This window comes from Eleginops maclovinus, chromosome 12, assembly GCF_036324505.1.
Source record: "Eleginops maclovinus isolate JMC-PN-2008 ecotype Puerto Natales chromosome 12, JC_Emac_rtc_rv5, whole genome shotgun sequence".
Classification (NCBI taxonomy): domain Eukaryota; kingdom Metazoa; phylum Chordata; class Actinopteri; order Perciformes; family Eleginopidae; genus Eleginops; species Eleginops maclovinus.
Window position 1 is genome coordinate 5,960,429 of NC_086360.1, and position 27,581 is coordinate 5,988,009.

The window sequence follows — 27,581 nt, forward strand, 5'->3', positions numbered from 1 at the left end:
TATGTCTCGTGTGTGACAGGTATCACTCATAAAGGGTAATGAGTACCAGAGATGGGAAGTAACTAAGTACATTCATTACGGAACTGTACTTAAGGTCAGTTTTGAGGTACTTAAGGTCTTAAGTATATCCATTAAATGCTAGTTTTATACTTCTACCTCACTACATTTAAAAAGGGAAATAATGGAATTGTACTCCACTGCATTTATTTAACCGCTTTAGCTACTTTTAACAAAATGCATCTCTAATTAAACTAGTAGACTTACTCTTAAGTCACAAGGATTACAATTATTTAAATATTTTACAAAAAGTCAATCACAACTTTGTAGTAAAATGCAACAATACTATTTAGAAAGGTCACATAATTATACATAAGGCCATTTTTCATACTTTAAGTACATTTTGCTGATAATACTGTTGTAATTTTACTTAACATTTTATATGCAAGACTTTTACTTGTAGTGGAGTGTTCTCACAATAATTCATTGGTACTTTTACTCAAGTAAAGCTGAATACTTCTTCCACCACCTGCCTAAAAAAACTCCCCCCATCTCATAACAAAGCATTACAATACTTGAGGTTCCAAAAGTACTTACAGAATAATATCTGTATGAATACTTCCGATCAATGAGCAATTTAAATACAAAATAATTACATTAAAACATATTTAGTGTAGAAAGTAAAAGAACATTAGAATATTCGATAAGTCAAGGGATTGTCCAAACTTATTTGAAAAAAATACCGACAGGATAACAAAGCTGTTCAGTAAACTGTTGATGTGGTTTTATTTCAGACATTTGTCATAATCTGAATATTATTACATAATTTTCAGATTTCTGTTTCAAAATGAACGCAGAATAATTTGGTTGTGCGCCTCAGCAGTTTTGCGGTTAAATTCCCTCAATATTTATGATTTTGGGATTCATTTATTCTCAATGCTGAGGCGACAGCAAACATGTTTTCCACATGGTGGATTCATAAAAAACATAAATAGCAGAAAAAAAACATTCAAAACTGTTTTGAGTTGAACAGCCACTATTATAATAAAAACAAGCTGTAGTGGCTACAGTTTGAGTTAAACTGATATAAACATCTTCAAATTCAACACGCAAATGATTTAGTATATTCTAAAGCTGTAAGGAGCAGGAAAACAATGTTTAAACACATTGGTGTTAAAGTGCTTCCTTTTGGCAGATAGCGTTTCAATTCTGTTGAATTAGCGTAGTTATGCCTCCGCTATGCCACCGTCGACCAACTGACACAAAGTTCATAAATCCACAGAAACCATGCTACTCTCACTAACAACAATCTCCCTCCAGCAGCAACTTCGCTTTTCCTCCCAAGAACTCACTAAGCCGGCTTTAAGTTCCAAACCTCAAAGCACATTTCCCTCTCTCTGCTTAATTCAATCCTAAATGCCATCATGCAGAAACATCCAACATGGGGACTCCTCCTCCTCCTCCTCCTTCAGGAACTCCAAAAAGCTGAGTTCAGCTGGCCTTTTGGAGGACGAATCTGTCGGCTCTGTAGTGACGTCTGCAAGCGGAAGGAGAAAATATTAGTTCCCAAAAACAAAACAGACCCAAGATTGAGATCACACAAACTAATTATCACTCTTATTGAATGTTTATTACACAGCCTTATTGAACACTCAATTCTAATTGGTCAATTTGGAAATCTGTTTTTTTCCCCGATAGCAGTTGCTAAGGACGCTCTGATCAAGGGACTATGTGCAGTCATATCAATCTACAGAGAGAAGTCCGGTCAATTTAACATCAACCTTGGCCAAAATAACACTTGAAACTTGTTTTGTTTGTTACCCTGTTCTTTCCCCTCAACTATGTAAGCAAATGCTGCGCAGACACGGTATTATCCCTTTTGAACCCTGAATTGGTTATAAGGCGATTTAAAAGACATAAAACATAACGGTACATTACAACATTAGCGGTGGGTAGTGTACCTCTAGAAAGTGTTTGAGTCTGATGACGGAGCCCATCTGTCCACTGCTGGTCACCGCTTCAATTCTGGAGACACAGAAGACACACAATCAGCAAATCAGACTGACTGGAGGGAGTGTAAACGTTAACATATTCCTCCCGATGGTGAAAAACTGTTTTTAATCTTTAAAAGTGAACTTTTACCTGGGGAAGTACTCCTCTTTAAGTAGCAGGATGAGTTTCCAGAACTGGCTCTGATACTGCTTCATCAGAGCGTTACCACAAACCTGAAGCAGATACCAACAAAGAAGATGCAGCCTGAAGTTAAGATGTTTATACCTCAGTTAGGACATTAAACGTATTACTTGAGCAGCTGTGAAAAATACTGGCACCTCGCGAATCCTTACCAGTATTCAACATGTTTTGTATTGTTAGACTAAATCTGAACTGCTCTCTCTCTCTCTAAATTCCTTGAGAAAGCAGCCACAAAACATTTGTGTGATTTCCTAAATGAAAAGTTTAACAGAGGATTTTCAAACTGGCTTTAGAGTACATCCTAGCACAAAGATAGCTTTTGAGCTGATTTGAGTCATACTTATTTGAACAGTTTTGTACCAGTTTACGATGAATCTTTCATGGAAACCAAAATGTTGCCAAGGAGTGCCACAGGGCTCTCTACTTGGACCTACTCTGTTCACCCAAAAATGCTTCTGTAAGGTAATATTATCAAGGAATCACTTTCATTGTTGTGCAAATTATGCTCAATCATAGTGATCGTTCAAGCCTGATTAAATCAATATATTAAATAAAATTCAACATTGCATCAAGCTAATAATAACTTGGAACACCTGCATCGTTTTAAAGTTAAGCACAGAAGAAACTGAAGTTGCTGTACTGTATTATTCTTACAAAGCAGTAAATACTCACCTCAAGAAAGTCGAACAGAAGCGTGGCCGTGATGTCAGCCAGAGGCTCCATGTTGAGCATCTGAGCCAACCAACGCCAGCCGTGGTTCAGACCGTGAGGAGCAGACTGAAAAGCAGCAAGGCAAAAGTGAATTAAAAGGTTTCAGATGCAGGAGCTTCACTAAGGTTTTTAATTGGGCTTTAGTTTACCCCCTGCTTGGAGCCGTAGGGCCACCTCAGCTGGGTGAGGGCGGCATAGAGACGGATCATCCCGGTCATCCTCTTAAGAAAACTGTCCTGACCTTCCACCCCGGAGTCATCAACACGGTACCCAAGAATCCTGAGGAAGGATTGTTGTTGTGATTAATTGAACACAACCCATGCTCTCTTCACAGGTCGTCCAAAAAATGTCAATCTTTGCTGCACTGCATCGGCTACCTTATCATTTAGAATGTGTTATTCCTTCTGCTGGTAAACAGAGCTCCTAATGTTCAGGGAGTCTCTTATCTCACTGATTCTATGCCGGTTCATGTCCCTGTGCGAGCCCTAAGGTCGTAAATCTCAGGCTTATTTTTATCATATTATAATTTGCAACACCCCCTCTTACTGATTATAGATTTTTTGTGTTATTATTTATAAATTGTATTATATTTTCTTTATTTTCATTATTTAAATAATCATTATTATAATCGAATTATTTGACTTTATTTGTTCATTTTATTTTAAACGGTTTGATTATTTTATTGTATATTCATTGTATACTCTTGCTTGTTGAACTTTGTTGTACTCTTACTATTTCCTGTTTACCTCATGTTGAAGCACTTAGAGTTGCCTCCTGTGTATGAAAACTGCTATACAGATAAAGCTTTATTAATAACAACAACAACAACAACAACTTGTGGAAAAAGTTAGGTGCAGCAAAACATTTCTTTGTCCCTGACCTCTGGTAATCCTCCACAGATGTGCCTTCCTTCATCGGAGGGTAGTGTGGCACGGCATACGGACATTTCTTGTGCAGGTGGGCGAGGATGAGATCCCCCACCCTAGGGTGCAGCTCCCAGACGCCTGCGGCCACCATGGCTATGGGGAAAGCGGCTTCGTGGTGAGACGCCACCTCCTCCTCTCCTTGTTTCTGCAGCGGAGAAAGGGAAAAAAATCACATCACAACCTCAGAAGGGGTCATTCGGCTTGTTTATGGGTGTTTACTTGTAAGTAAACAGTGATATCCTTCCATAACCATTTTTTTCTGAGCAACAGTCTCAAAAGACTTCATTTGCAGTGATATTATACATGGGAAAAACAAAAACTCTTTATATCCAATAAGCTTGAACACAGACTGTTTCAAATGACAACAGTTGGGGATTCATTTCCTGTTAATTATAGGGGCCACATTAATCCCCTTCCTGTTGTGTGTTATACAGGTTTTGAGCATGTAAATCTCCATTGGACTCCTTTGTTTACTTCCTTAACATATTGACATCAGTATGCAACACTCTTGCTTCTATTGGCTAACCCTCCAACACATTGTATGTGAAGTGGTGGGAGAGCTCTAAGCAGTTGACCCATCACAACAGAGCCACCCAGAGCAGACCGGTCTCTGGTTTCAGACAGAGAGTGAACAGAGGTGCTGCAGCACAGGCAGTACGAGAGAAAAATCACATCATTTAACCCAATCACTTTTAAAGTTGTAAATACTTTTCTATGACATTGAAGTTGTTCAGAAATCAACACAGTATGGTAGTTTGTGTAAGAAAATCAGCTGCTCTTTTGAATGTACATCATTTGGTGTAATAACACATCTTCCCTCCCCCTTCTGTGATAAAATAATAATAAATATCCAACAGACTCACCACAAACTTCTCAGCCAATTTGTAACTGACAAAGTCCAGGCCCTCGGGATGCTGGGAGGTGGAGATAGTCCTCCCCGCAGACACCATCCCCCGTCCTGACAGCAGCTTGTCGATCTTGTCAAAGATTTCCCGGAGCTGCGATCCAGAGTTGCTGGAGATCTGACTGACGGGGATGGAAGCTGCCTTCTGGAGCTCCAGCTTCAGCTTCTTTGTCTTTGAGAAGAGAAATAAAACTAATGTGTACAGAGTTCACAAGTTAAACATTTAAAAACTGCCCTTTGTCTTCCTGAAAACACATCTTCACATATATTGGCTGGTTACTGAAAGCAAGAATAATAATATCGCACATTACAACAAGAAGATATAGTACAAAGGAAAACATATTAGAAACTGACATTCAAATACATTTAAAAACAGTTATTAAGGGAATGAAAGAAAAAGAAAAACTAGTTAAAGACAGGAATAAAATGCACACGTAGTTTAATATATGAATCATTATTTGATAGATTATCCCACCTTTACTAAAAATGTTTGGCTCTCCGTTACAGCAGGTTTGTCAATGCTACTCGAGTATTTTAATCATCGATTATTATTATATTCATTTTTGTAATCGATTGACAGCACAAAAAAAAAGGGCTCTATACTAGACTCATTTTATATGGGAAAGTTTCAGTAAAGCTGAATCCACACACAAGCAACAACAATTCTCTATGCGGTAAAAACAGTAAAGCTGAATTATTTTACGCTGAGCATTTCGAGTCCATAGGTTCTAGAACAATATCTGATGAGAAAATAAAAGATCAGTGCAAAATGTGCAAATATGTCCGTTCCTTTATGTGGTTGAGTAAATGAACATTTGTGTTTTATTCTTTAAAGTTGAAACCCCAGAAAAATCTAGATAAAGATAGATGTAAATCTGGGTTATTCCACCAAAATTGTGTTTCTGGTTAAAACATTAGTATTTGTTTAAGTAACTTGTTTTCTTTGCAATATTTGAGGTCTTTGTTTTGGATAACTTCCATTTTCTACAAATAAATTCTCTAAATGACATAAAATAAAAGTATGAGGGCGCTAACGTCACTTCCAGCCAAAATTAAGGCCCGGCCTACTTTCTGGCAAAAAAACTGCATTAGACCGAAGCGGAATAGTTTGTTCATGTCTTAAAGCTGCTGAGTCATATATTGCACCTCAAACAACACATAAATCCAGAGTTACAGTGTCTATATTTCCTCTACAGAAAAAAGGAGAGTAAAAAATAAACTAACTCAGGCTTACACACAGTTTCAGTGTAAGCTGCTGCCTGCCACTCGTCCACCGGCAGACCCACCGGACATCCATCCCTTATTTATTCTCCATAAAACAAAGCCGCCTGACGCTCTATTCGACACGATTCTCATATTATTTGAGTCATTATACAGTTTTTGACAAACATAAATATTGTTTTCTGGCATAACTTAAAATTTTACGGGGAAAATCTGCATTTTGGTATGAGGGCGCATGCCAAAAGTAAGAGGGCACAGCGCCCCTGTTACCCGGTTCAGATAAAACCCTGTTTATAGTAAAAATAATAAAGCTGAATTTTGGTCAAGACGTTATTATAATTGACTCCTCTTTTCTTTTTTTAAACGTATAAATATTTGAGCTGCACTTTTCCTATGAAAGGTGAAACATAAATTAAACATGATGTTATTGAAGCATACACTCACCTGGGCGTCCTTCGGGGTGTTGAGCTGTTGGAAGGCCTGTTGGCAGTGAGCAGCAGACTCCTGCAGCTCCCTGTACCACTTCAGCGTGCTCTCCTCAGCACTGTTCTGCAGACCTGCAGGAACACAAGGACCCTCCTTTTTCAGAATCTTTCACTCTGATCTGTTCACTGGCATTTTGGAAGTAGTTCTGAAAGTGCTGCCACCAATATCCAACCAAATGTCGCTCGGCCAAAAATATCTATTTCTAAATCTACCTATAAAATGGATCTATTAGTAGGAGGAAAAATAACTCAAATCCATTTGGTCTGTGTCCGTATGCTGTGTATTATTCATTTGTTTGTTAGATTTTCTGTTCAATACTCTGCCAACTCCTGTATGCGTCACTCAACAACATGTAGAGTGAATTGCGTCGCTCTACAGAGATAAACCCGACTCGCTCACCTTTCCTCTTGGCCTTCTCTTTGGCTGATTCCACCGCCTTCTTCTGCGCTTCCTGCTGCGCCTGCAGCACCGCCTGCTTCCTGCCCTGCTCTTCTTCTTCCTGGTCCTTCTTCTTCTTCTCTTGAGCCTTGGCCACCTCTTCCTGCATCAGCCGGATCAGCGCCCTCATCTCGTGCAGGGCTCGCTCCGCCATCGTCATGTCCTCCACGCTGGGAAACTCTCCCTGGAGACACACAAAGGAGAGAAGTTATTCAGACTGGGATGAGCGGGACGATCCCCATCAGAGATTCTCAAAGCAGAGTATTTGAGTATGAGTATGGTTTCATGTTGAATTGGGAAACCTTACTTAAGTATATAAAACATTCAGAAAACACATTATCATCAAACCACAAATCAAGAATTTAGCTGACCTCTGCCGTCTTGCGCACCACCTCCGACAGCAGGGAGCACAGCTGGTTCCCGCGGGTGGAGTAGGAGCTGAGGCTGGCCGGCGGGAGGTCGCTCTCGGTCTGGGTGGAGGGCTCCAGCAGCTGGTTGAGCTGCAGGATCTCCTCCTGGATGGTGTTGAGGTTCCGCAGCCGCTCCCTGCCCTCGCTCTGCCGCTGGCGCTCCAGCTCCTCCTCCCGCAGGCGCTGCTGCTCCGCCTCCCTCAGACGCAGGTTGAGGATCTGACGAAGAGGACAGAAGATGGATTTTTTTTTAAAAGAGTATCATTTCTGTGCATTCTTTGTCATACAGGCCAATAATAAGCCATTATGTTTTACTGTTTATGTGTTGTCATGATAAATGAATAGCTCAACTATAATAATGATATTGATCAAAAAGCTTTATGCAGATATATAGAACAGATTTATTATTGATTATATATCATTTCAAAGATAATTTGACAGATTTGTATTGTGGTTATCATTCTAAATGACATTGTTTAACACCTAGAGCCTGTCATTGCTGCAACATCCCTCATGTAATAAGCAATATTATACCCCAAACACTTTTTCAATGATCATAGCTCTACTGTATGAAACCCCCACGTATTAATCTAAGTAATATAAAGAAGGCCTGCTCATTTGTATGTCCCATACATTAGGGTGAGTGGAAATGAGGAATTGTGTTTAAAACATGTAAAACTGTCTTTTTATACTTGTGATTCCAGGTGTATTACATTAAAATGAAGAACAACTCCAGAGTAGAAAATCAGGTTTTTTTTTTTACTTAATTTTGTTTCCAGTAGTTTCTGAGATAGTAAATGTTTTTAAATCATACTACATTGAGTCTTCCGGCATGAGACAACTGTGTTTTCCAAAAATAAAATATGATGACAGACATAGATAAAACAGTAGTTCCATGTACCTAAGGCTGAATATATTAGAAGAAAAACTCTAGGCCAGGGTTATTCAACTTCATTAGCAGGTGGGCCGAATAGGAAAATCACAGGGGGTTTGTGGGCCACACAATACTTTGTCAAGGAATCACTACAAATAACTCTGACTTACAGTAGTGTTAATAGATACTAATACATTAAATTAACTACTGGAACACGTGCATCCCTTTTTTTCACTTTAATTGTGTCACCATAAATCATTGCAGAAAGCAACCAGTCCATACAAAAGAAGTGTAAAGTATTTAAATTACTGTACAGTGTATTTAAATACTTTCAATGTATTCCACATATGTATACATTTCACATCCTCAAATCTTTATTGTTGTTATTGTAAATATTCTTCTCTCTTTTTGCACTATTTATTTATCTTATTTGCACCATGCATGTTGAGTTGTTGGAGGAGCATGGGACATAAGATTTTCATTGCCAACATGTACGTTGTATATGCTGTGCATATGACCAATAAAACCTTGAAACCTTGACGTAGGAAAGCTATGGTTACAAGGCTCGACACAAAAGTGCACAATGCTGCATCTTTACAACTATCGAGACATGAGGTTCCATGTCCACTAATGTACAAAACAAGATGAACATAATAAAACGGTATTCAAACAACACAAATCCATAAAATGTAATGCTAAATGCAAATAGAACATAGGAAAACAATAGCCATCAGACTCACACTAACATTCTTGTCTTGGAAACATGTTTACAGTTTGCAAAATAGTGAGTAGGCTTGTTTGAATGACCATAAAAACAGATCTGCATACCGCAGACTTCTGTCATGTTTAGCCTGTTTGAGTCAGTGAGAGAAATTACACTGCCTTGATTTAGCTATTTCAGCATAGTTTGGCTCATAAGTGGTAAGAGCAATCCTGAGACACTCCTGCAACTTCTCATTGGTCATGGAGCAACGTGCCCTTGTTTTGATGGCATTCATATGAGAAAAGCTAGACTCACAAGTATAAGTAGATCCAAACATTGTCTAGCCTAGAAATCTAGACGCCCCTTGCGACCGCAAATTGAATTTGCTGCTGGGGCGGTCTAGTCAACCCTCGTCAGTTAGCAAGGCTGCTCGGGCCACGGTGGTTCGGACCAATCAAATCGTGAGGAGCGAGATCGGGGGCCGGGCTACCTAGTGACGACAGAGGTGCGACGTTTCAGTGTGTAGTTTTAGAGAGAGGTAAACTGGCTGATCCCAATGGCTAATCCTAGCGAATTCCTAGCGTCTTTCGATTTGGCTTTGGCAGCGACTCTTGAACATTTGAATATTCAATTTACTTTGCGAGACGAGCAGATAACGGCACTGAAGTGTTTTCTGGAGAAAAGGGACGTTTTCGGAGTTTTGCCCACTGGATACGGTAAAAGTTTGATTTACCAGCTTGCTCCGCTGGTGGGGCGACGCATGGACCTCGACAACCCGCTGGTGGTTGTCGTGTCACCCCTTTTGGCACTTATGGATGACCAGCTACAAGAGGCCGAAAAACTCAGACTAAAAGCAGCACAACTTGGCAAAAAAAAAAAGTTTTTTTTTGCAAAAACGGCAACAATCACTCAGTTCCATGTTTCACAAAGTTCGGTTTACTAGTGACTACACTCCACCATGTACTTCCCGTCGCGCGGACTACGTAATCCTTCTTCATAGCTCTGATTGGTTGTTCGCCATCCTATTGCGTGGCGTTGAGTGCAGAGGCAACTTGACAGACAACCGTTGATCCCGCCCACACTGCCTTCGAGCTAGACTAGACCCCGGTACAGCTTTTTGCTGTAGGGGTTTAGCTTGCTAGGCTAAACATTGTCAGTATAAACAAGGCCACCTTCCTCATTGTGGGGTACTGATACTGGCTAACATGGTTAGACCAAAAGTCTACCACACCCTCAGACTGCAGGAGCTGTTTTAAAGCAAAGGAAGACTGCACGTTAACCAACTCCATCTGAAAGAGGCTCTCATCAATGCAAGACAGTACCTCTTCTACTTTTACACAGAAGTCTGCATCAGGCTTGATGCAAAATGGGTCACGAGCAAACTGCAATACCTCAATTGGAATGCTGAAGCCTTGGAATCTGTCAGTAAAGTTTTCAGTCAATTTTGTCATGAAGTCTGTTATGACTGGTGTTATGTTTGCCCCGGGTGATGTGGTCATAAATGCACGGAGTTGTGGGAAATGCAGCAGTTTTGTAGTCATTAGGTCTGTTTTGAAGATCGTTAGCTTTGTCTTGAAGGCACAAAGTCTTTCAACCAAATCAGCGACAGACTTTTCGCGGCCCTGCAGTTCGCAATTCAAAGTGTTCAAGTGTCCAAAAATGTCACACAAAGTAAACATCTGCCATAAACTGTTCACCCAACATGCGCTCTAAGAGGTTTGAAGCTTGGTTGTGCTTACACGTGCCAAGGAAAGACACAATCAGTTCACAGAAACGGTCCAGGGCCTTTCCTTTGCTGAGCCATCGGACATCGTTGTGGACGAGTAAGTCCGTGTGTTCAGCAAACGTGTCAGCAAGCAGCTGGCGGAACAGGCGGTGTTGTAGGCTGGAGGTTGAGCGAATGAAATTCACAATTTTCATGACAGTGTCCATGGTGTTTTTCAAATCACCACTGAGCTTTGCACAAAACACAGATTGATGAATAATACAGTGTAAATACTGCATGTGTGGGGTTATGGCAGATAGACGTGCCACCAGCCCCTGCACTCTGCCGATCATAGCTGGAGCGCCATCAGTGACCAACAGGCACACTTTTTTTAAATCCAGTTGACGTTCGTTAAAAACGAGACTATCGTTTGAAAAATAACCTCACCTGTAGTGTGTCCCTCCAACGAAACAAGACCCAGAAGTTGTTCCCTAAAGCGATCTCCATCAAAAAACCTCACATAGATGCAGAGCTGGGCCATGTCAGTACAGTCAGTTGATTCGTCCACAGCGACTGATATAAACTCCGCTTTTCGAAGGTTTTCCAAAAGCTCCCCTGACACATCCTTTGCAAGTAGTTCCACTGCGAAGTGTTGTTGTGTCTGAGAGAGGTACTTTTTTAATGGCTGAAGTGACGCTGTCTTTTACTTTTTGGTCAATAACCACTTCATCAATGACAGCAAGCATGCACTCTTTAACGGTCTCCGCGTCGGTTAAGGGCCTCTTCTGTCTGGCTAGTGTCCAGGCAACTCGCAGGGATGCTATCGTAGCTCTCTCTTGTTCCGTGCAAACGTGACTAAAAGCCACTTCAAACGATGCTAGCAGTCCCTGTACTTTCCTTCTCCGTTCCTCTGAGCCCGCGGGAAAACTGGCAGAAAACGAGCCGTGATTTGAGTTATAGTGTCGCTTTACGTTGTACTCTTTCATCACGGATATACATTCGTTCCACAATAAACACACTGGTTTATTACTTGTTGTGGCTGGCAAAGTAAATAAATATTTGTCAGTTCATTCATTCTGGTATTGGCGATTCTCCGAATCAACTTGACGTTTCTTTGGCTTGGAGAGAGACATCTTGAAGCTGTTGTTAGTTCAAGTACTGTCTCTGTGGCCCGCGAACCTTCCAGACGCATTTGATGAGCCCCGTTATTTTGCCTGCTGCGCTCTGAGCCGCAGGCAAAATAAGCTGAGTTTTGCATGAGGACTGTAATTTGCCTGCGGCTCAGAGTGCAGCAGGCAAAACAACGGACCTCATTCAAATGAATGGACAAACCTGCGTTTTCGGCGCATCGCCGGATTTAGTGTGATTCAGACATTAGTTCTATTTATGCTATCACACATATGCCTTTTCGATTTGCAGGCAACCTCTTGTGGGCCGGAAAAAAAGTTCAGACAGGCCTGATTCGGCCCACGGGCCACTAAATGAATAGGCCTGCTCTAGGCCAAAAGTAGGGCTGAATTTTGGACAGTTAGGGCGGATTTTCTACTGTGAGATGCTTGAAAAATAAGCCTCTTAACTCCGTGGTGTTTGTAGACCTTTACAGCATGCCTTCATGTAGCTGAGGATCCTACCTTCGTTCTGTGTCGCTGCTCTTCCTTCAGCTTCTCCTGGCGCCCGATGCTCTCTTTAGTTCTGCAGGAAGAGGAAACCCAGACCCATTTTAATCGCATTTAAAAACATACAGAAATGTTTGCCGATTATATTACCCAGTCTTCATTGTTGTTGCTGTTATGCAAGTGATAATAAGCCCAATTTTGTCATATGAATTCAGTCAGAATTAAGAGTTGAAAACCTTTTCTAACAAATCTTAGTTGATAAAAAAATAAATAACAAGTTTGAGATACAGCTCTTGAGAAAATTAAGAGACCACTCCAAATGTTTCTTAAATCTCAACCTCTACATGTATGGCAGCCATTCCATTCCCTTTATACAGGGCTGTGAAGGGAGGGCTTCTGTTTTAAGGAATGAGCTGCCAACAGTTTATAAATGAAACCGTATAAATGAAAAGCTGTGATGAAGGCTTCTTTTTCTTTAAGCATATTCAGTTATCAAGAATACTTTACCTACAATTGATTGATTTTGCTAACTTATAACTTACCTTATGAGGCAATAAACTCCACCTCTAGTAGGTGGCTCAGTAAAAACAGTTTGGACACCCCTGGTTTGGACTCTTACTCTCTGTTCAGCATGTCCCTCATGCTCTGGAACTCCTGCCTCTGCTTCAGCTCCATGAACTCCTCGAAGCGTTTCATCTGCTCACTGGCCACCTCCGCCACCTCGGCCACCAGCTTCTCCTGCATCTCTTGCCGCAGCCTCAGCGCCATCTGAGGGTCAAGACATCAATCTGGTGAGACCGCAGAGCTTCCTGTCTATACGTCAGAGCCTTACAGATTACATTTATATTTTGGTTTGGGTTTGGTGTGTAAAGAACATAAAAAATAAATGCTTAACTTATGAGTCTTCTAATTGGTTTATTTCTAAAAAATCGTATTTTTCAGGTAAATAAAAAAGAAACGATAAACTAATATTCAATATTGATAAACTAATAAGTATATCAAGGCAAAAAAATGTGACAAAAACCAAATTACAATAAAATGAAACAAGTAAAAAGGTCACTAAACGTTTTTAAAGACGTATAAACTCATTGTTAAGAAATCTATAAATGTGTCTTTTATAAAAACGTTTTTGGTATTTTTTCTTTAACTCTCTGATACCCACAATCACTTGGGATGTGCCGATTTAATGCGTTTGAAAAGGTATGTTTCCTCCAAAATAACACCATTTATCATAGCCACAAACTGAAAAAAAATGAATCATAATGGTCCGATTGTTACATTACCAACTGTCCTTGAATGTAACGTGTGTGACAAAAGCTTCTGGAACAAGGATGAAGCCTAAAATAGAGTTATACAATCAACATGTCTCACTTAAAAGTGATCCGTTTCATTTTGAAAAGTCTGCTTTTTAAAAAACAACATTGCTTGGTTCAACATTTTGTTTCATAATTTCACAGAAATAACTAAAATGCATTAATCAATTGTTGTAGAATATTAAATGCCATGCTCCTGGTCGCAACTGGAAAGCAATGAATGAACCAGTTGTTTGCAATAGTCACAAACAAAATGGTGAAACTTTGACTTAACTGCAGGCTAAAAAGGGTGTAAAAACGTTGCTAAAATGCTATTCTATTCGGTGTTAAACATTATTCAGATCGGGGGTGTCCGAACTACAGCCTGGGATCCAACTGCAGCCTGTGGTCCATTTTTAATTGGCCAACAGCAAATTCTAAAAGTATAATGGAAGATGGCGCACACATGAAACTTTGACATAACCGCAGGATAAAGAGGGAGTAAAAAGTTAAAATCTCAAACTAAACATGTATATTATTTTGAGCATACATTTGTTTATCGGTTAAACTTGTGGCAACTTGAATATATATTGTATTACATTTTTTAAATGATTAGATTATTGAAATTTCACCTCTTTGTTGTTTGTTTTTTTAAGAGTTATGTCATCATAACTGTCATTCGGAACAAAACACATTTTTGGATCATTTTTACTAATCCCCATGTTTGTGATGTTCCATAGAGTGGCTCAATTGTTTTATAGCAGTGATAAACAAGGCTACAGTGAGTAGAATGAGACAAAAAATCCTAAAATCTTTGGGTTTAATGGGATAAACCACTAATCGTTCATCATAAACATTATTATTAACGTTCAAATTAGTTCTGGTGTGAACTTTGGGATTTTAGCCTTTGCAGTCCATTTACATGTATAAAAACATGTATGAAACTACAAGGAAAGGGAAAACCCCAAAAAGCATCATACGACCTCTTTAAGGGACATTTTAAAATATGATTTATTATCACGTCTGACCTTGGCTTTATCTTGCTGTTCTGCTGCAAATCTGATGATGTGGCCTGCTGTCTCCATGGCTTTAGGCGACAGCAGGGAAATGGAAGGTAGAGATGCGGGACTGGAAAGTTGGCTGAGATCTTCCTCCGGATCTTCATCCCTAGCCTCATCACTAACAGCCTGCAGCACATAAAGAAGAAAGACAGGAATTAAGAGTTCAAACCGGGTCACAGAAGTTCATATAAAGTGTGCAGCTCTTCTTAAGTTAAAAATAAAAATAATGTGAAATTTACAACAAAAAATCCAAGTCTTGAAAACACTAACTGATAAACAAATGAACTTTCTAGAAGCAATAACACATAGGATTATCATAAATTAAAGAAATTAATCAAAAATGTAAATCATATTACAAAAAAACAACTCTGCAGTTGGGTATATCAAATATAAATAATAAACTATCTTCAAGTTGTTAGTGTCATTCAAAGCGTAGACATTCAGAATGAGAATCGGTTTTATTACCAAGTAGGTTTACACATACATGGAATTTGTTTGGTATACAGTATCTGGTGCATGCAAAGACACAGAAAGAAGAAAACGTAACCAAACAAAATAAAAATAGGCATGTTATCACAGCTTTTTAAAACAAATATTTAAAGAATATTACAACAAATTAACAATATTTGCATATGACAAATACTATATACTGTATTTCCAGTGGAGAGTTGTGCTGATTTAAAAGAGTTAGTGTGGAGAAAAAATTTGCAACATGTGCAAAGTTCAAATTTTTTCACGCATTTTTATTCAATCTGTCTAAAATGTATTTCTGCACAGCTGCAGAAAGAGCTTAGGCTACATTGAAATTTTAAGTATTATACATTTAAAGAATTAGATTTCAGCGATGGCTGTATAGGATTGTTTCAAAACATTTAAAAATAACTCCTGACAGTTAAGTCAAAGTCAAAACGTATTAAAAGTTAAACGTAAACTAAATGTAATGTATATGTAAAATGTAATGTAAATGTAATCATTTCTGAAACTCACCAAACTGGTATTGTTAACTTAACCAATATAATACTTTTATTTATATGTTTTTGCATTAAGCCTTCCATAAACAACATTTTCACTGTGCTTGAAAAAAACGGTTTACTTTCCTGCTTGCTGCAAACAAAGAGAAGCACACTGAGCAGACAGCAGCCACCTTACAGCACCGTAAATACATTTAATAACATATATGTATTAATGTGGACGAGTTTTAATCATTACATAAAGTTAATTTAACAAATTAATTCAAGACAAAAATTATATTCATTTAAACCAAAAAATGTCTTCATTCAGATTGAGGGGCTTCGCTCTATGCTGCTGTATTCACAATCATATTCTGTATAAACTGTAAAGAGCGTGGTGCAGGAAGGAGTCCTACAACCAGGTTGGTTCAGCATGTATTCAGGATGCCAGACTTGCCTGCTCGCGCTCTGTCTTCAGAGACGGGGTGTGCCTGGCGTTGAGGTCGGAGATGGACCCGGTGGAGGAAAGCGAGGTGAATATATCCTCAGACAGTCCGGGGCTGGAGTCTCCGGAGCTGGAGCCCAGGAAGCAGGACTTCTGCAGGGGCAAGGAGCACAGACGCTCCAGGATGACCCCAGAGTGAGGTGACAGGCTGAGGGGCTCTTTGCATCCTGCCAAAATGGGCTACAAGAATAACACAAATGAGAGACATTAAACCTCAGGTGTACGTCATTAACAAAGCCTGCTTTAAGGTTTAAATGTACGGATGAGAGACAATTATTTACTATTAGAAACAAATTTATTTTATAGGTGCCCCATTATTCTTATTTTCAGGTTTATATTTGTATTTTGTGCCTCTACTGTCACATGATTTCATGCTTTAATGTTTGAAAAGGTCTTTATTTTTTAAACAGCACCCTTTCTCACCCTCTTTTTTTAACTGAATTAAAAATATTACTTTAGTACAGGATTTGTATTAGCTAAATGTATTTTAAGTAACAAAAGTTTAAGTATTCATTATACAGGATGACCAATTTCAAAGTGTTCTATTGTTATGAAATATTATATTATTCAGGGTTTTTTTTCCCTATTTAATATATTAAAGGATATTTTAGACTTGTAGTTCCTCATTGAGAAGCCAAATTATGGATGATTTGAGAACTGTCACTAGATAAGTAGTGTAATACTGCATGATATCATATGCTCAAAAGTAGAATAAGTATTTCTAATTACATTGCACCAGCGAGTATATACAAAGTTGCATATTGTTTTAAACTTGGTTTGAAAACTGACGGACGAAATAAAATAATTTGGGTTAGTGTGGCCATGAAATACACAAGTAACGTATTAAACACAATATGTTACTTTTTCTATTGTCCATGAGTTGCAAGTTTGTTGGACCAATATCTATAAATGGCAAAGACCAATCACTTATTGTAAATGTACACCTTTAAAAAATAAATATAAATAAATATATGTATATTCAAAGTAAGTTCAAGTAGGAACTTACCCATAACCATTACCAAAAAATGGAATATCACATACTCCGGTTTATAACGACATTGTCAACTTAATTATTTGAATTACCGAAGGGATTCCATTAAATGTACATTTCCTCGTTCATTTATTTGTTTGTCATATTCTTAGTATGTTGGCTTGTGTCTCTTTATTTTAGTAGGCTGTAGTATCCTATTTGTGTGTGTTATTTTAACTCAAATGAAAAGATAAAGTGCTTCCACCGGCTTTATATTCGTCTTAATGGTGACTTGAACATTGGTAATGCAATGCCCTCACTACATATTGCTTTTGCTGGTATAACTTAGATAAAGACAGAAATTAGATAAATAAACTAACTTACTACATCTTGGCCCGGCTACACTAACTAGCCATTAGCCAGCCAGCTAATGTCTTTTACTTATCTTAGTATTAATTTAACTCACCTCGCCCCTTTCCGACCAGTACGGGTCAAAAGTGATATTTCCCTTTGGTGAATTTTTTAACGCCTGTAATGTCTCCCATCGTAGCTTTTCAGAAGGCATTACGACAGTATGACATACACTACAATTTGATGCTAGCGTCAGTTGGGCTAACTTTTGAATCACCGGATGAGGTTACATATATCACCGCCCGACGAGAAACAGGCTGCATGCTGACACGATCTTTGTTCCCGGCTAGGCCATACCCTCATTTTATTTTTAAAAGAATAACATTTGACAAATAAATGCTTCTGAATCACTTTACACATTAATGTTTTCATGTGGGTTACAGTGGCGGTTCTAGTCCCAGTAGACCCGGTCCTAGCAGCAAGGGGCCCATATGCTTGGGCCAGTTATAGCTATTTATAAAATGTCAAGATTTCTACATTCAGTGTTCAGTATAAAGTCATATCGGGCAAAACTAAATAAATACCATAACATAATTTGTGTCAATGACTCAATTACATCATTAAATAAATTGCTAATGTTGGCACAAAATACAGTGTTTATGAGCCACTGTTTATGAGACATAATCCAATAATAAAAAAATAATAATTTTTTTTATTAAATGTTGAATAGTATCTGTAACTAATGTCTATCCTGATATTTTCATCCTTGAAGTACAACATTACAACTTTATTTTTTGGGGAAATATGTGCTGAAACAGGTTTAATAATGTAATAAAGTAGTGTTTATGTTGATTATTACAGGCAAATGTATTTCTAAATCACCTCAGAAATATCCTAACATTTCTCATATCACATTAATATTTATTTTGTTCAATACTTGTGTTTTGCTTATCGATTTCTCAGCCAAGTCTATCTGGAATTGATTAATTGCATGTTCAGAATTTGTTTCTAATACATGTGCAGGGATTCATGCAGGGACAAAAGCACAAATAGGACATTTTATCTTGCATCATCAATCAGTGACAGAACTGACAATCTACAGTCTGAATATGTGATGGGATTTGTGGACTGTGACATGCAACTTCATGTTGTGTGTTACATCCCCCTCTCTACTCATCCTCCACAGACCAGTTCCTAATACACAAGGGGACACTGCTGGACTCCTGAGGTGCAGGCCGTTCTCTGGGAGGGCTGGTTTGGAAAGGTGATGATGTGGGCAGACATTGTAATCGACACAAAGAAGGCCGTGAAGATAACCAAAGATGACCTCCCTTTTCTTTGAGCGAGCACTGGGAGAAGTACAGTGCAAAAATAAAAATAGAATATGCTTGTTTTGACATTTTCCAATGAGATCCCGACAACCTTGTATTGAAGGTGACAGCTAATGGTAATAATAAAACATGTTATGTCTTCCACAGTTTAAAATTCTAAAAAAAGCTGCAGACTCTTGATGCAGACAAATGTATTCTGGTCAAGTGGTATGGCTCATTCTTCCATGGAAACCTCATTAGTTTGGAGTTTGAGCTCCTGAACCTCAGTCTGTATGAATATATGCTGCAGCAAAAACACAATGCTCTACCCCTAGCAGATATCTGACCAGTTTTATATAAAGTATTTGGAATTATCTTTAAAAGACTTAACATGTATTAGGGAAAGTTAAACATTGCTGTGATCCTAAAGAATCACAATCTGTGTGTATCTTAAACAGCCCTAATCCATCTGAATGCCCTGGAAATCATGCAGTCTGTGGTATAGCTAGGTACGGGAACTGGAGAGAACAAAACACGTGGCATGGAAACTTTGTTGCAAACGTAAGAAGTCTGTTTCTCTACCGGAAAAGAAACAAAGGTGAGCTTAACAAGAAGTTCTCCTCTACTCTCAGGGGTGTTGCTCAGGGCACCAGAGGTTATGGAGGGCATGGACTCCAGCGAGCAACATATTTGTTGCCTCTCGGTGCTGTGGCTGCACTGATAGCTGCAGGCTTTGCTCTTTTCCCCGTACAACACGAGTATGATGGGCTTGGTCTGTCTGTCTTTTTTTTCCAGTATTTACTTTGTGTTAATTCCTCTTACTACTGTAGGCTACCTACAATTCCACTTGTGAAGGTAGGAAATGTAAAGGGAATGAGTGTTATGCCATTTATTCACTAAAAAATGCCAAGATCTTTAATAGTTAAAGAAAATTACATTTTTATTACGGGTTTCTTGGGTATGAAGTGTGGCTCGTTGGTCTAGGGGTATGATTCTCGCTTTGGGTGCGAGAGGTCCCGGGTTCAAATCCCGGACGAGCCCACTGTTTGGCAAAAAGTACTACATTTATACATAGCATGGTTTTTGCACAAGATGTTCATTTCTACAACTTGTATAATACTTCCAAACATTAATATGGTAAGACCATGGTTAAGACTTGTATACAGTGGCACGTGTCAATCTAGTATATTAGGCTTTGTACATTTCTCATTAAAAAATATCTCTTACTTTGTTTAGCAAACAAGAAAACATTTAGTTAAGACTAATCGTAAAAGTATAAAAAATAAACGGTGTACAACATTTGTTATTGTATATCGATATATTGATATATAATATATATAATGTATTTTAATATTTGTATTATGTGACTTATTTATAACGTCTAGTCTTGCAGTACTCGATATTGGCCGCTTGAGGGAGACACAGCCATCTTGAAAACCTGGAGGACCAAGTGTCGACGTCACCACCGAGCATGACCCCCATATCCTCCAGCTGGGATATAATTGAATGGAGGAAAAGCTGTCCTTCTGTGAATAACTGAACGTACCAAGAGACATTTTATTTACCTGTGTGTGTTTGGGTGGCACCTCTGGTCTTGTCAGAGTCAAGAGGGGACGCTAACTGTTCAGAGGAGTTGAAGCCTATTTTCTACCCCTCGGCAGCATCACGGGGTAAGCTAATTGTCACATCTAATAGGAAGAAGCCGGCTAATGTTACCTGACTCTACTTTAGCTAGCTAACTGTAACCGGCTCATTATTGACCGTGGACACGTATTTCACACATTAGAGGTTTATCGCACCTGGTTAGCTTAGCAATAGTGCAGCGTGGTTGAGTCAAGATTTGCCATGGAAGCTAACCTAAGGTAGCTTTAGAGTAAAATGAGTTGGCTCATTTACTTAACCGTCTAATCCATCAGTCGGTGTTTTACTTTTGTGAGCATAACAATCCAACATAGGGTGAGGGGAAACTGGTTGGTATCAAGGCGATATGTAGGTAAAGCTTTCAATGGGTAATCCTCCATGGAAAGCATAGTATAGCTTAGGTTAGATTTTGTTTTATGCACCCCTTAAAATCATTCCTGTTTTTGATGGGGAAGGAGCAATCAGATCATTTACTTAACAATAAGTACTAATGCCACTCTGTCAACATACTACTACAAGGACAAGTCCTTCGTTCCAACCAGACTTATGTATCAGCAAATTGCAGTCTACATGAAGGATCAAAGCTATTTATTGTACAGTACATGCTCCCTGTCAGTATTTTACTATTATATAGGTTTCTTTGTTATTATCAGAGGTGGAAGAAGTACTCATAACTTGTATTTGAGTTACAAGTTGCAACCAATTGAAATACTTAAGTAAAGTACAGTACTTGAGTAAATGTTACTTAACATCACTGGTTATAATAAATGCTGCATTAATGTACATTATGTTTTATTTTACTGGAGCAAATGTTAAAGGTTGTGCCTTTTTTACATGTATTTTTAATCAAAAGCATCATATGTATCATATTCTATAAGATCGTAATATCTTTGTAAGTTGTTTATTTAGCCTAAGAAGTGGAGTATTGTTTCAGAAGATAAGGGAATGAGTACACGTGCGTAGTGACATTCCAACCTGGTCTTTTTCTGTAACAGTCGGCTAGTTAGGAAGGAAAAAATAAACCGAATTCATCTGACAGCCTTCCTGTGATCTCTGTAGTGGTGAGAAAAGAAATCCTGAGGAAAGCTAGCCATCATGGTTCATATGACCACGATCAACCTAGAAAAGTCATTATTTTCTTCCAAGTTAGGGAAAATAATTTGGGTAATTTCAAAGTAAACAATGTTAGAGGGAGTGCAACACTTTCTTTGAGCATGCAATTATAACGATTCAAGATTTAAAGGGGCCCTATTGTGATCATTTTCAGGTTCATATTTGTATTTTTGGCCTCTACTGTGACTTGTTTACATGCTTTAATGTTCATAAAGCTCATACTGCCTTTGCTGCCGCACCTCTTTTCACCCTCCGTCTGAAACCAGAGCCCTGTCTGCTCTGATTGGTTAACTGGCCAGCTCTGTTGTCGTTGGCTCAGAGATGTGCCGACCCTTAGCCTAACATGTGCCATGAGTTGGAGGGCTAGCCAATAGAAGCGCGTGTGTGACATAGGGATGTAGAAGTAAACAAAGGAGTCAAATTGAGGTGTTTCAGGCAGGAGGGGAGTGTGGAAAGGGAGGAAAGGGGAAAACCCCCAAAAGCATAATAGTGCCTCTTTTTAAGAAGGATCTCTTAAGTCTTAGGCTCCTCCAACAATCCAAAGATGTACTTGTATACTTAATTTCTAGAGCTTTCTTTAAGGAATTGGTTTAAAAGCACAGCGAAATGATACGCTTGCTGCTTTGCTAGCAGCTTGAGCAATACTGTAATTGGAATCGAAATGTATGGCGTTCAGTGTTCGTTGAGTGTTAGTTATCAGTTATTAATTTTTAAGAAAACGGCACCTGTTGGACAAATTTACTAGTCAAAAGGAACAAAAAATCCTTCAAATGAATTTCAGAGCTGTAAAACAAATTAAATCTGGCACTTCAAACTGTTCTCAGGTGCAGGAAGTAGGTTACATGTGCCCTGCGGCTTTCTACTTCCTGGCCTCTGACCTCTAAGCTGGCCTCTGGGTAAAAGTGAGGGGTTGAGCCAGACCAATCATGTTGGAACCCTTTAATTTGTGGTGAATGGTGCCTTGTTGTACACTCAGGATGAGTAGACAATACGTTTAGTGAACCCCGAAATCATGCCCTTAGCCATCCTGCTCTCATCTAATGACAGTCTTGGTTTATGATATCTGCCTGAGGACAATAATTATGGGCCTTGGGTGAAGGTGGATGAGTCGATGCTCAGCTTAACCGGCCCCCCGCTGTAGCGGTATATAAAGTGAACCCTGAGGAGACAGTGGAGTGTGCAGATGTGATAGGACCAACCACACTCTCTCTAAGGAACATATTGCTTTGAATTGTGAGGGAACAAGCGAGGGGCTGCTGCTGTTTATCTGTCCTTATTCATAAAAGGTAAGCAATGCGTTATCCGGGTTCAAGGGTGTTTTTTATTTGCTAGATACAAAAGCCCAATGTGCTATTTAACATGCCTTGCTTTATGCTACTGACACCAGAAGAGCTGAGCAGAGCACTAAGGGGAGTAACCACTGCTGGGGTCTGATTCTGAGTCTGCTATGACACACGTGGCTTTTAAGGTTTAATAACTGTCATATTTGTTAAGGGTGTGTGTAGGTGCTGGAGTACTATTGAATTTAATGGTGTGATCACCACACCTATTGGATAAACAATTATGATGTAGAGCTAAAAAGATGCCCTTTGATTTGATAGTGAGCTGATTATCTTTGTTAGTTTTTTTGATAAAACATGACCTGACAGATTTTATGATAGTTTGGAGAACAAACAATGAATATATAAAGAAAGATTCCAGTTGATTAAGTGGTAAAGATGTTCATTTTGTAGGTGGTAGCCTCTTCAACCTCCAATGTTGTCCCCAAAGATAAACTGGTTTAGATCCCTAAGATTGTGTATTGCCTTTATTCCTCTTGCACCAGTCTTTTTTGATTTATTTATTGCATTGAAAGCAGATTATTTAGTTACCAGAAGACAAAGCAATGTCAGAAATATTTTGGGCTATATTAATTTAAATGTAGTCACAGTCCACTTGTAGCTTCACTTTATATGGCGATGACAATACTAAAGGTGTTTTGTACAAAGTTTCACTGTTTGCTTCATTCATGCACGTGTATGTGCCACTGAATTGTTTTAAAGACAATTAATTCCATTACAGGGGAATTAAATCAAGATTCTGACCAAAGGTAAGCTGAATCTAGATGTGATGTACGGAAAAACACTGCACACCCTTCACCTGCTACCAAAGTAGCACACAGCAGGTTGATGAATTTGAAGGGAAAAGACTGAAACAACTTATACATTTGTGTTGCTGCAACATAACTTAGGATGCTTTTCTTGGAAATAGTGTCAGAAAAGTGTGCCAGGTTTACATCAGCCCTTTCATCAGTCATAGATTGCTTTTCCTTGAGGGAAACTGAGCCGATAAGCAGCTCTTGATAAAACTGAGATGCATAAGAGCCTGCTGCTAAGTTATTCTCATTTATTGAGGCGTTTATCTTGGTTAGTGGCGATTTGTTCGCTTTTAAATCCTGGCAAGTGCAGGAAGTAGTCCCTCGTGCACCTTATGGCGTTCACAGGCTGGTAGGTGGATAAGTGTTTGAATTGGCAGCGTCTATTTTTTTTGCTCAGGCAGGTGGTGGTGACGGCAAGGGAAAATTCTCACTCAACTAGGTTGACACGCAGTCAAAAGCCCTGTATGTAAGATGTGGCGCTAATGCTAACACCGTTGTTGGCCTAATGAAGCCTAGTAACCACACTTGCTCACTCAGATTCTGTGCTCAGACTTCCTGGTGAGGAAAAGTACATTGTGTTTGTTTACCACCTTTTCCATGTATACATCCTAGCTCATGGCTTGACTAGCAGTCACCGTTTGTTTATGGTTTCTTATCTGAAGGCAACGTCATAAGAGGGAAATGTAAAATTCAAAGCAAGGCAAGCAGGTGACTTTGAGGACAGTGAGCAGAGAAGAACCAACTGCATGCCTCTGGGACTCAAATCCAGCAGACTGTGACCAAACATGTTCCTGTCCCTCCGTTCCCTCTGTAGAATGGTGCAGGAATGAGTCCTAAAACCCGGAATTGAGTCTGGATTTTATCACTTTAGGGCTCCCTTGTCTAAAAGTCCTGAAATAAGGTCTGTGGTTAACACACGCTTATGAGATGTTCATGTTTTGTCCTACAATAAATAAAAACCCACTAGTGAATATGTGAAGCTTTTATGTGTTGTAAAAAACAGGGATAGCTAGCAAGTGGCTAATATAGACTCACGCAGAACACAAGTCCGCCTTTTGCTTAGCGGTGTTGATGTGAAGCTATGTGACCGTGATGTAGTTTGTTTATAGCATAATGTTAGCTATTTACTCTTGGTGATTTACGCTTCAACTCTAACAAAAGGGATGCTCATATGTGGAGATTATCCTGCTGAACAAAACCTGAAGCCTCATAAAGGTGTTCCAAATATCTTATTTTCTGAAATATTCCAAAATCCATGGATAAATCCCATTGATTTTTCCTCGAGGGAGCCTTTTGGGTTCGACTACAAAAATATGTCATCATAACAACACTATTCTTTGCTGCCGGCTCTCTTGTAAAACTCATATTTATCTCCATGGCAGTGACCTTCATTGTCGTGGTGAAGGACTAACTTCCCTTCTGCAGACTGCCTGCCGTCTCTCTTCGCCACCCTTTTATCTCCACTGCTAAATGCATGTGTGTCTGAGATTGCGGTGACATCAGTCTGACCTGACATGCTGACATTTAAAAGCCGTTTCTGTATTGTTTAAATTGGACCGCAGCCACACCGAGACCAAGGCAAAGGTCTGCCAGTGAAGAAGGATTCTGCTCCTTCAGTGTTTACTGTTAGCTTTGCAGTTTGGACCTGTATACTCTCCACAGCAAAATAAGGACTAGAGACTCTGGAGGGTGGATGTTATCCTTTGCAGACCATTAACATGCACAAAAAAAGATATAACACACTAAAAGAAACAGAAAACCCTATAATAGGGTTTAACAACTCTCCTTGTCACTGGTTATCTTGCTATTTGCTGAATAAGCAGATTCTATATCTGAAAGTGATATCGATATGACTTTCAAAACTCAAACCCCTGACTCAACATTTTTTTTATAGTCAGGGGTTTTTAAAAGAAAAAAGCAGAAAGTACTTGAGAAGTTTTAGAACTGAAAACTTAATAGAAACCTTCAGTCAGAATCATTTGAATAAACCTTAAATACTGATAAGCTTATTTTGACAGACGATGAGCTGTACGACATACCTAAAGAAGAACAAATGCTTTTAAAAAGAAACAGTAGCTTTTATAGTAACTACAATTATTATCAGGCAGCAGCTCAGTCAGTAGGGGCTTGGACTGGGAATTGCAAAGTTGCCGGTGCAAGACCCTGAACCGAACTAAAACAATATGCAGTGTTGACTGTAACTTTCAGAAGTCCCAATTCAACTCCTGTCCTTGCCCTTAAGCAAGGCTTAGGATGGGTTAAATGCTGCTGACAATAAAGAGGGTTTCATCTATTGATCACCATCACTAATGTTTTATCGAGAACATGAAGTTAGCTTAACAAAGTAACACATACAGTAATTGGTCTATTTTCTCAGTAGATCATTTGCAAACCATATCAATGACAGTTTAGCAGCAGATTACTGACTTAACTTGATGTGTTCCCACTTGTATTTTAGTTTGCATATTGTTTCCCACATTTCACATAAACCCTGATATTTCCCAATCGATCAAATTGTTTATCACTTTGGTTGTTTTAACTGCTTTTATTTCAATGTCATGTGTGTGTAATGTAATGATACAGGCTAACATACCCTTTATGACCTGTGTATGTAGAAGCAATCCTTTATGAAATTGCAACAAAGCAGTTCATAAATGTAATCAAAAGGTCAATGTTTATCCAGGGCATGGCTGTCATTGTGTTTTACCCATGTGCTGCTGCCTCTGCTAAACATTTCGTCCCTCACCTTGCCTCTCCTCTCTCTCTTAGTAAAAAATAAATGTGGATTAGTGCCATATCACTTATCCTCTGGCTGATTTCCTGGAGCCAGAGGCATGTTGGAGGGCAACAAGTAGGGCTCATGGTTAGACAACTCCTGTGTATAGTGTATGGCAGAGCATTTAGTCGACTCGTACACATTGGTTAGAAAAAATAAGAAGTACTTTAATAATCCCAAACTGGGAAATTTGAGGTAGGTTGGGTGATGTGACTCTACTAATAACACAGGGTTGTGTGTTTAATATTTTATAACCACATAAGTCCCATTGATGTAAATGCCTTGTCCATAATAATGTGCTGAACACCACCAAAGGACCAGGGTTATCAGATGTATTTTGACATTGCTTTGCATCACAGAGAAACGGATGCCATATTATGCAACAGGTATAGAAAAACAGGTTTGATACATTTACGTATATTAATTCAAATCCAATGCATCGGAAATATTAACTAACTCACCCTCACCCGCTCATTTCCATCTGTTATTTCATTAGAGAGGCCCTATTATGCTTTTGGGGGTTTTCCTTTCCTGTAGTGTTTTTAATGTGCATGTCAATGGTCTGCAAAGGCTATAATCCCAAAGTCCACATTGTACATGATAGGCTAAGGGGGAGGACATCTCTAAGCGGTTGACCAATCACAACAGAGCAGGCCAGTTAACGAATTAGAGCAGACTGGGCTCTGGTTTCCGACAGAGGGTGAAAAAACTGGCAATATGAGAACAATAAAGACCTTTTTGAACATTAAAGCATGGAGACATGTCCCAATAAAGGCACAACATACAAATATGAAACCTGAGAATGAGCACAAGGGATTCTGGACTGTATTAGAATATGATCTGTTATTGCACAAAGGCTGCAACAATAATTTTCATTTCAGATTGTTATACTCGAAAAAACTAGAGCTATTCTAATAAAGGTCAAACATATGTCTATCATATTTTCCATATTTTGTCATGATGCTATTTCCTTCTTACTCCTGACTTTGACCTATGTATCAATAGCAGCCATAAGAAAGGAGGTTAAGGTTCAGAGCTCCTCTAACTTTTACAAGGTTTTTTTAAGAGCAAAGTGCAGGGGAAGGACAAAAAAATGAAGCTAAAGATACGTCTGAAGAAGAATAAATTCAAGCAAGTAGAAGAGGATACAGTTCATTGGTGGAGGTTGACTTATTGAAAAGGAGAGTCTTCTCTCTGTCTCCTTAGCTCAGAGAGCGAACAAGTTAGTGAGTAAATGCATATTACATGAAGGAGAAGGCAGACACATTTTAAAGTTATGTTTGCTCAAGGG

The 27,581-nt window shown here is 39.0% G+C and overlaps 2 protein-coding genes and 1 non-coding gene across 5 annotated transcripts in view; 2 read left to right on the top strand and 1 right to left on the bottom strand.

Annotated features, from left to right (window-relative positions):
* Positions 1–759: 759 nt before the first annotated feature.
* gle1 (GLE1 RNA export mediator) lies at positions 760–17,602 on the bottom strand. 2 transcript variants are annotated; one of them, XM_063898312.1, is made up of 15 exons: positions 17,429–17,602; positions 15,945–16,172; positions 14,505–14,663; positions 12,804–12,952; positions 12,200–12,260; positions 7,248–7,505; positions 6,838–7,060; positions 6,397–6,509; positions 4,691–4,903; positions 3,782–3,972; positions 3,051–3,180; positions 2,863–2,967; positions 2,140–2,222; positions 1,959–2,022; positions 760–1,534 (listed from the first exon to the last, which is right to left on the bottom strand). In XM_063898312.1, the coding sequence occupies exons 1-15, from the start codon at positions 17,525–17,527 to the stop codon at positions 1,466–1,468; spliced, it is 2,145 nt and encodes a 714-aa protein (XP_063754382.1). In that variant the 5' UTR covers positions 17,528–17,602; the 3' UTR covers positions 760–1,465. The 2 variants fall into 2 exon arrangements, with proteins under 2 accessions (XP_063754382.1, XP_063754383.1); XM_063898313.1 differs by lacking the exons at positions 760–1,534; positions 1,959–2,022 and having other exon boundaries at positions 2,136–2,222.
* Positions 17,603–19,592: 1,990 nt separating this feature from the next.
* trnap-ugg (transfer RNA proline (anticodon UGG)) lies at positions 19,593–19,664 on the top strand. The gene has a single exon. It is a non-coding gene; the product is annotated as a tRNA-Pro (tRNA).
* Positions 19,665–20,095: 431 nt separating this feature from the next.
* Positions 20,096–27,581, top strand: part of slc39a14 (solute carrier family 39 member 14) — a 33,304-nt gene continuing 25,818 nt past the window's right edge. For both annotated transcript variants that reach the window (XM_063897572.1, XM_063897574.1), the window contains exon 1: positions 20,096–20,293. The gene's annotated coding sequence lies outside the window, so the exon portion shown is untranslated. The remainder of the gene's footprint in view (positions 20,294–27,581) is intronic.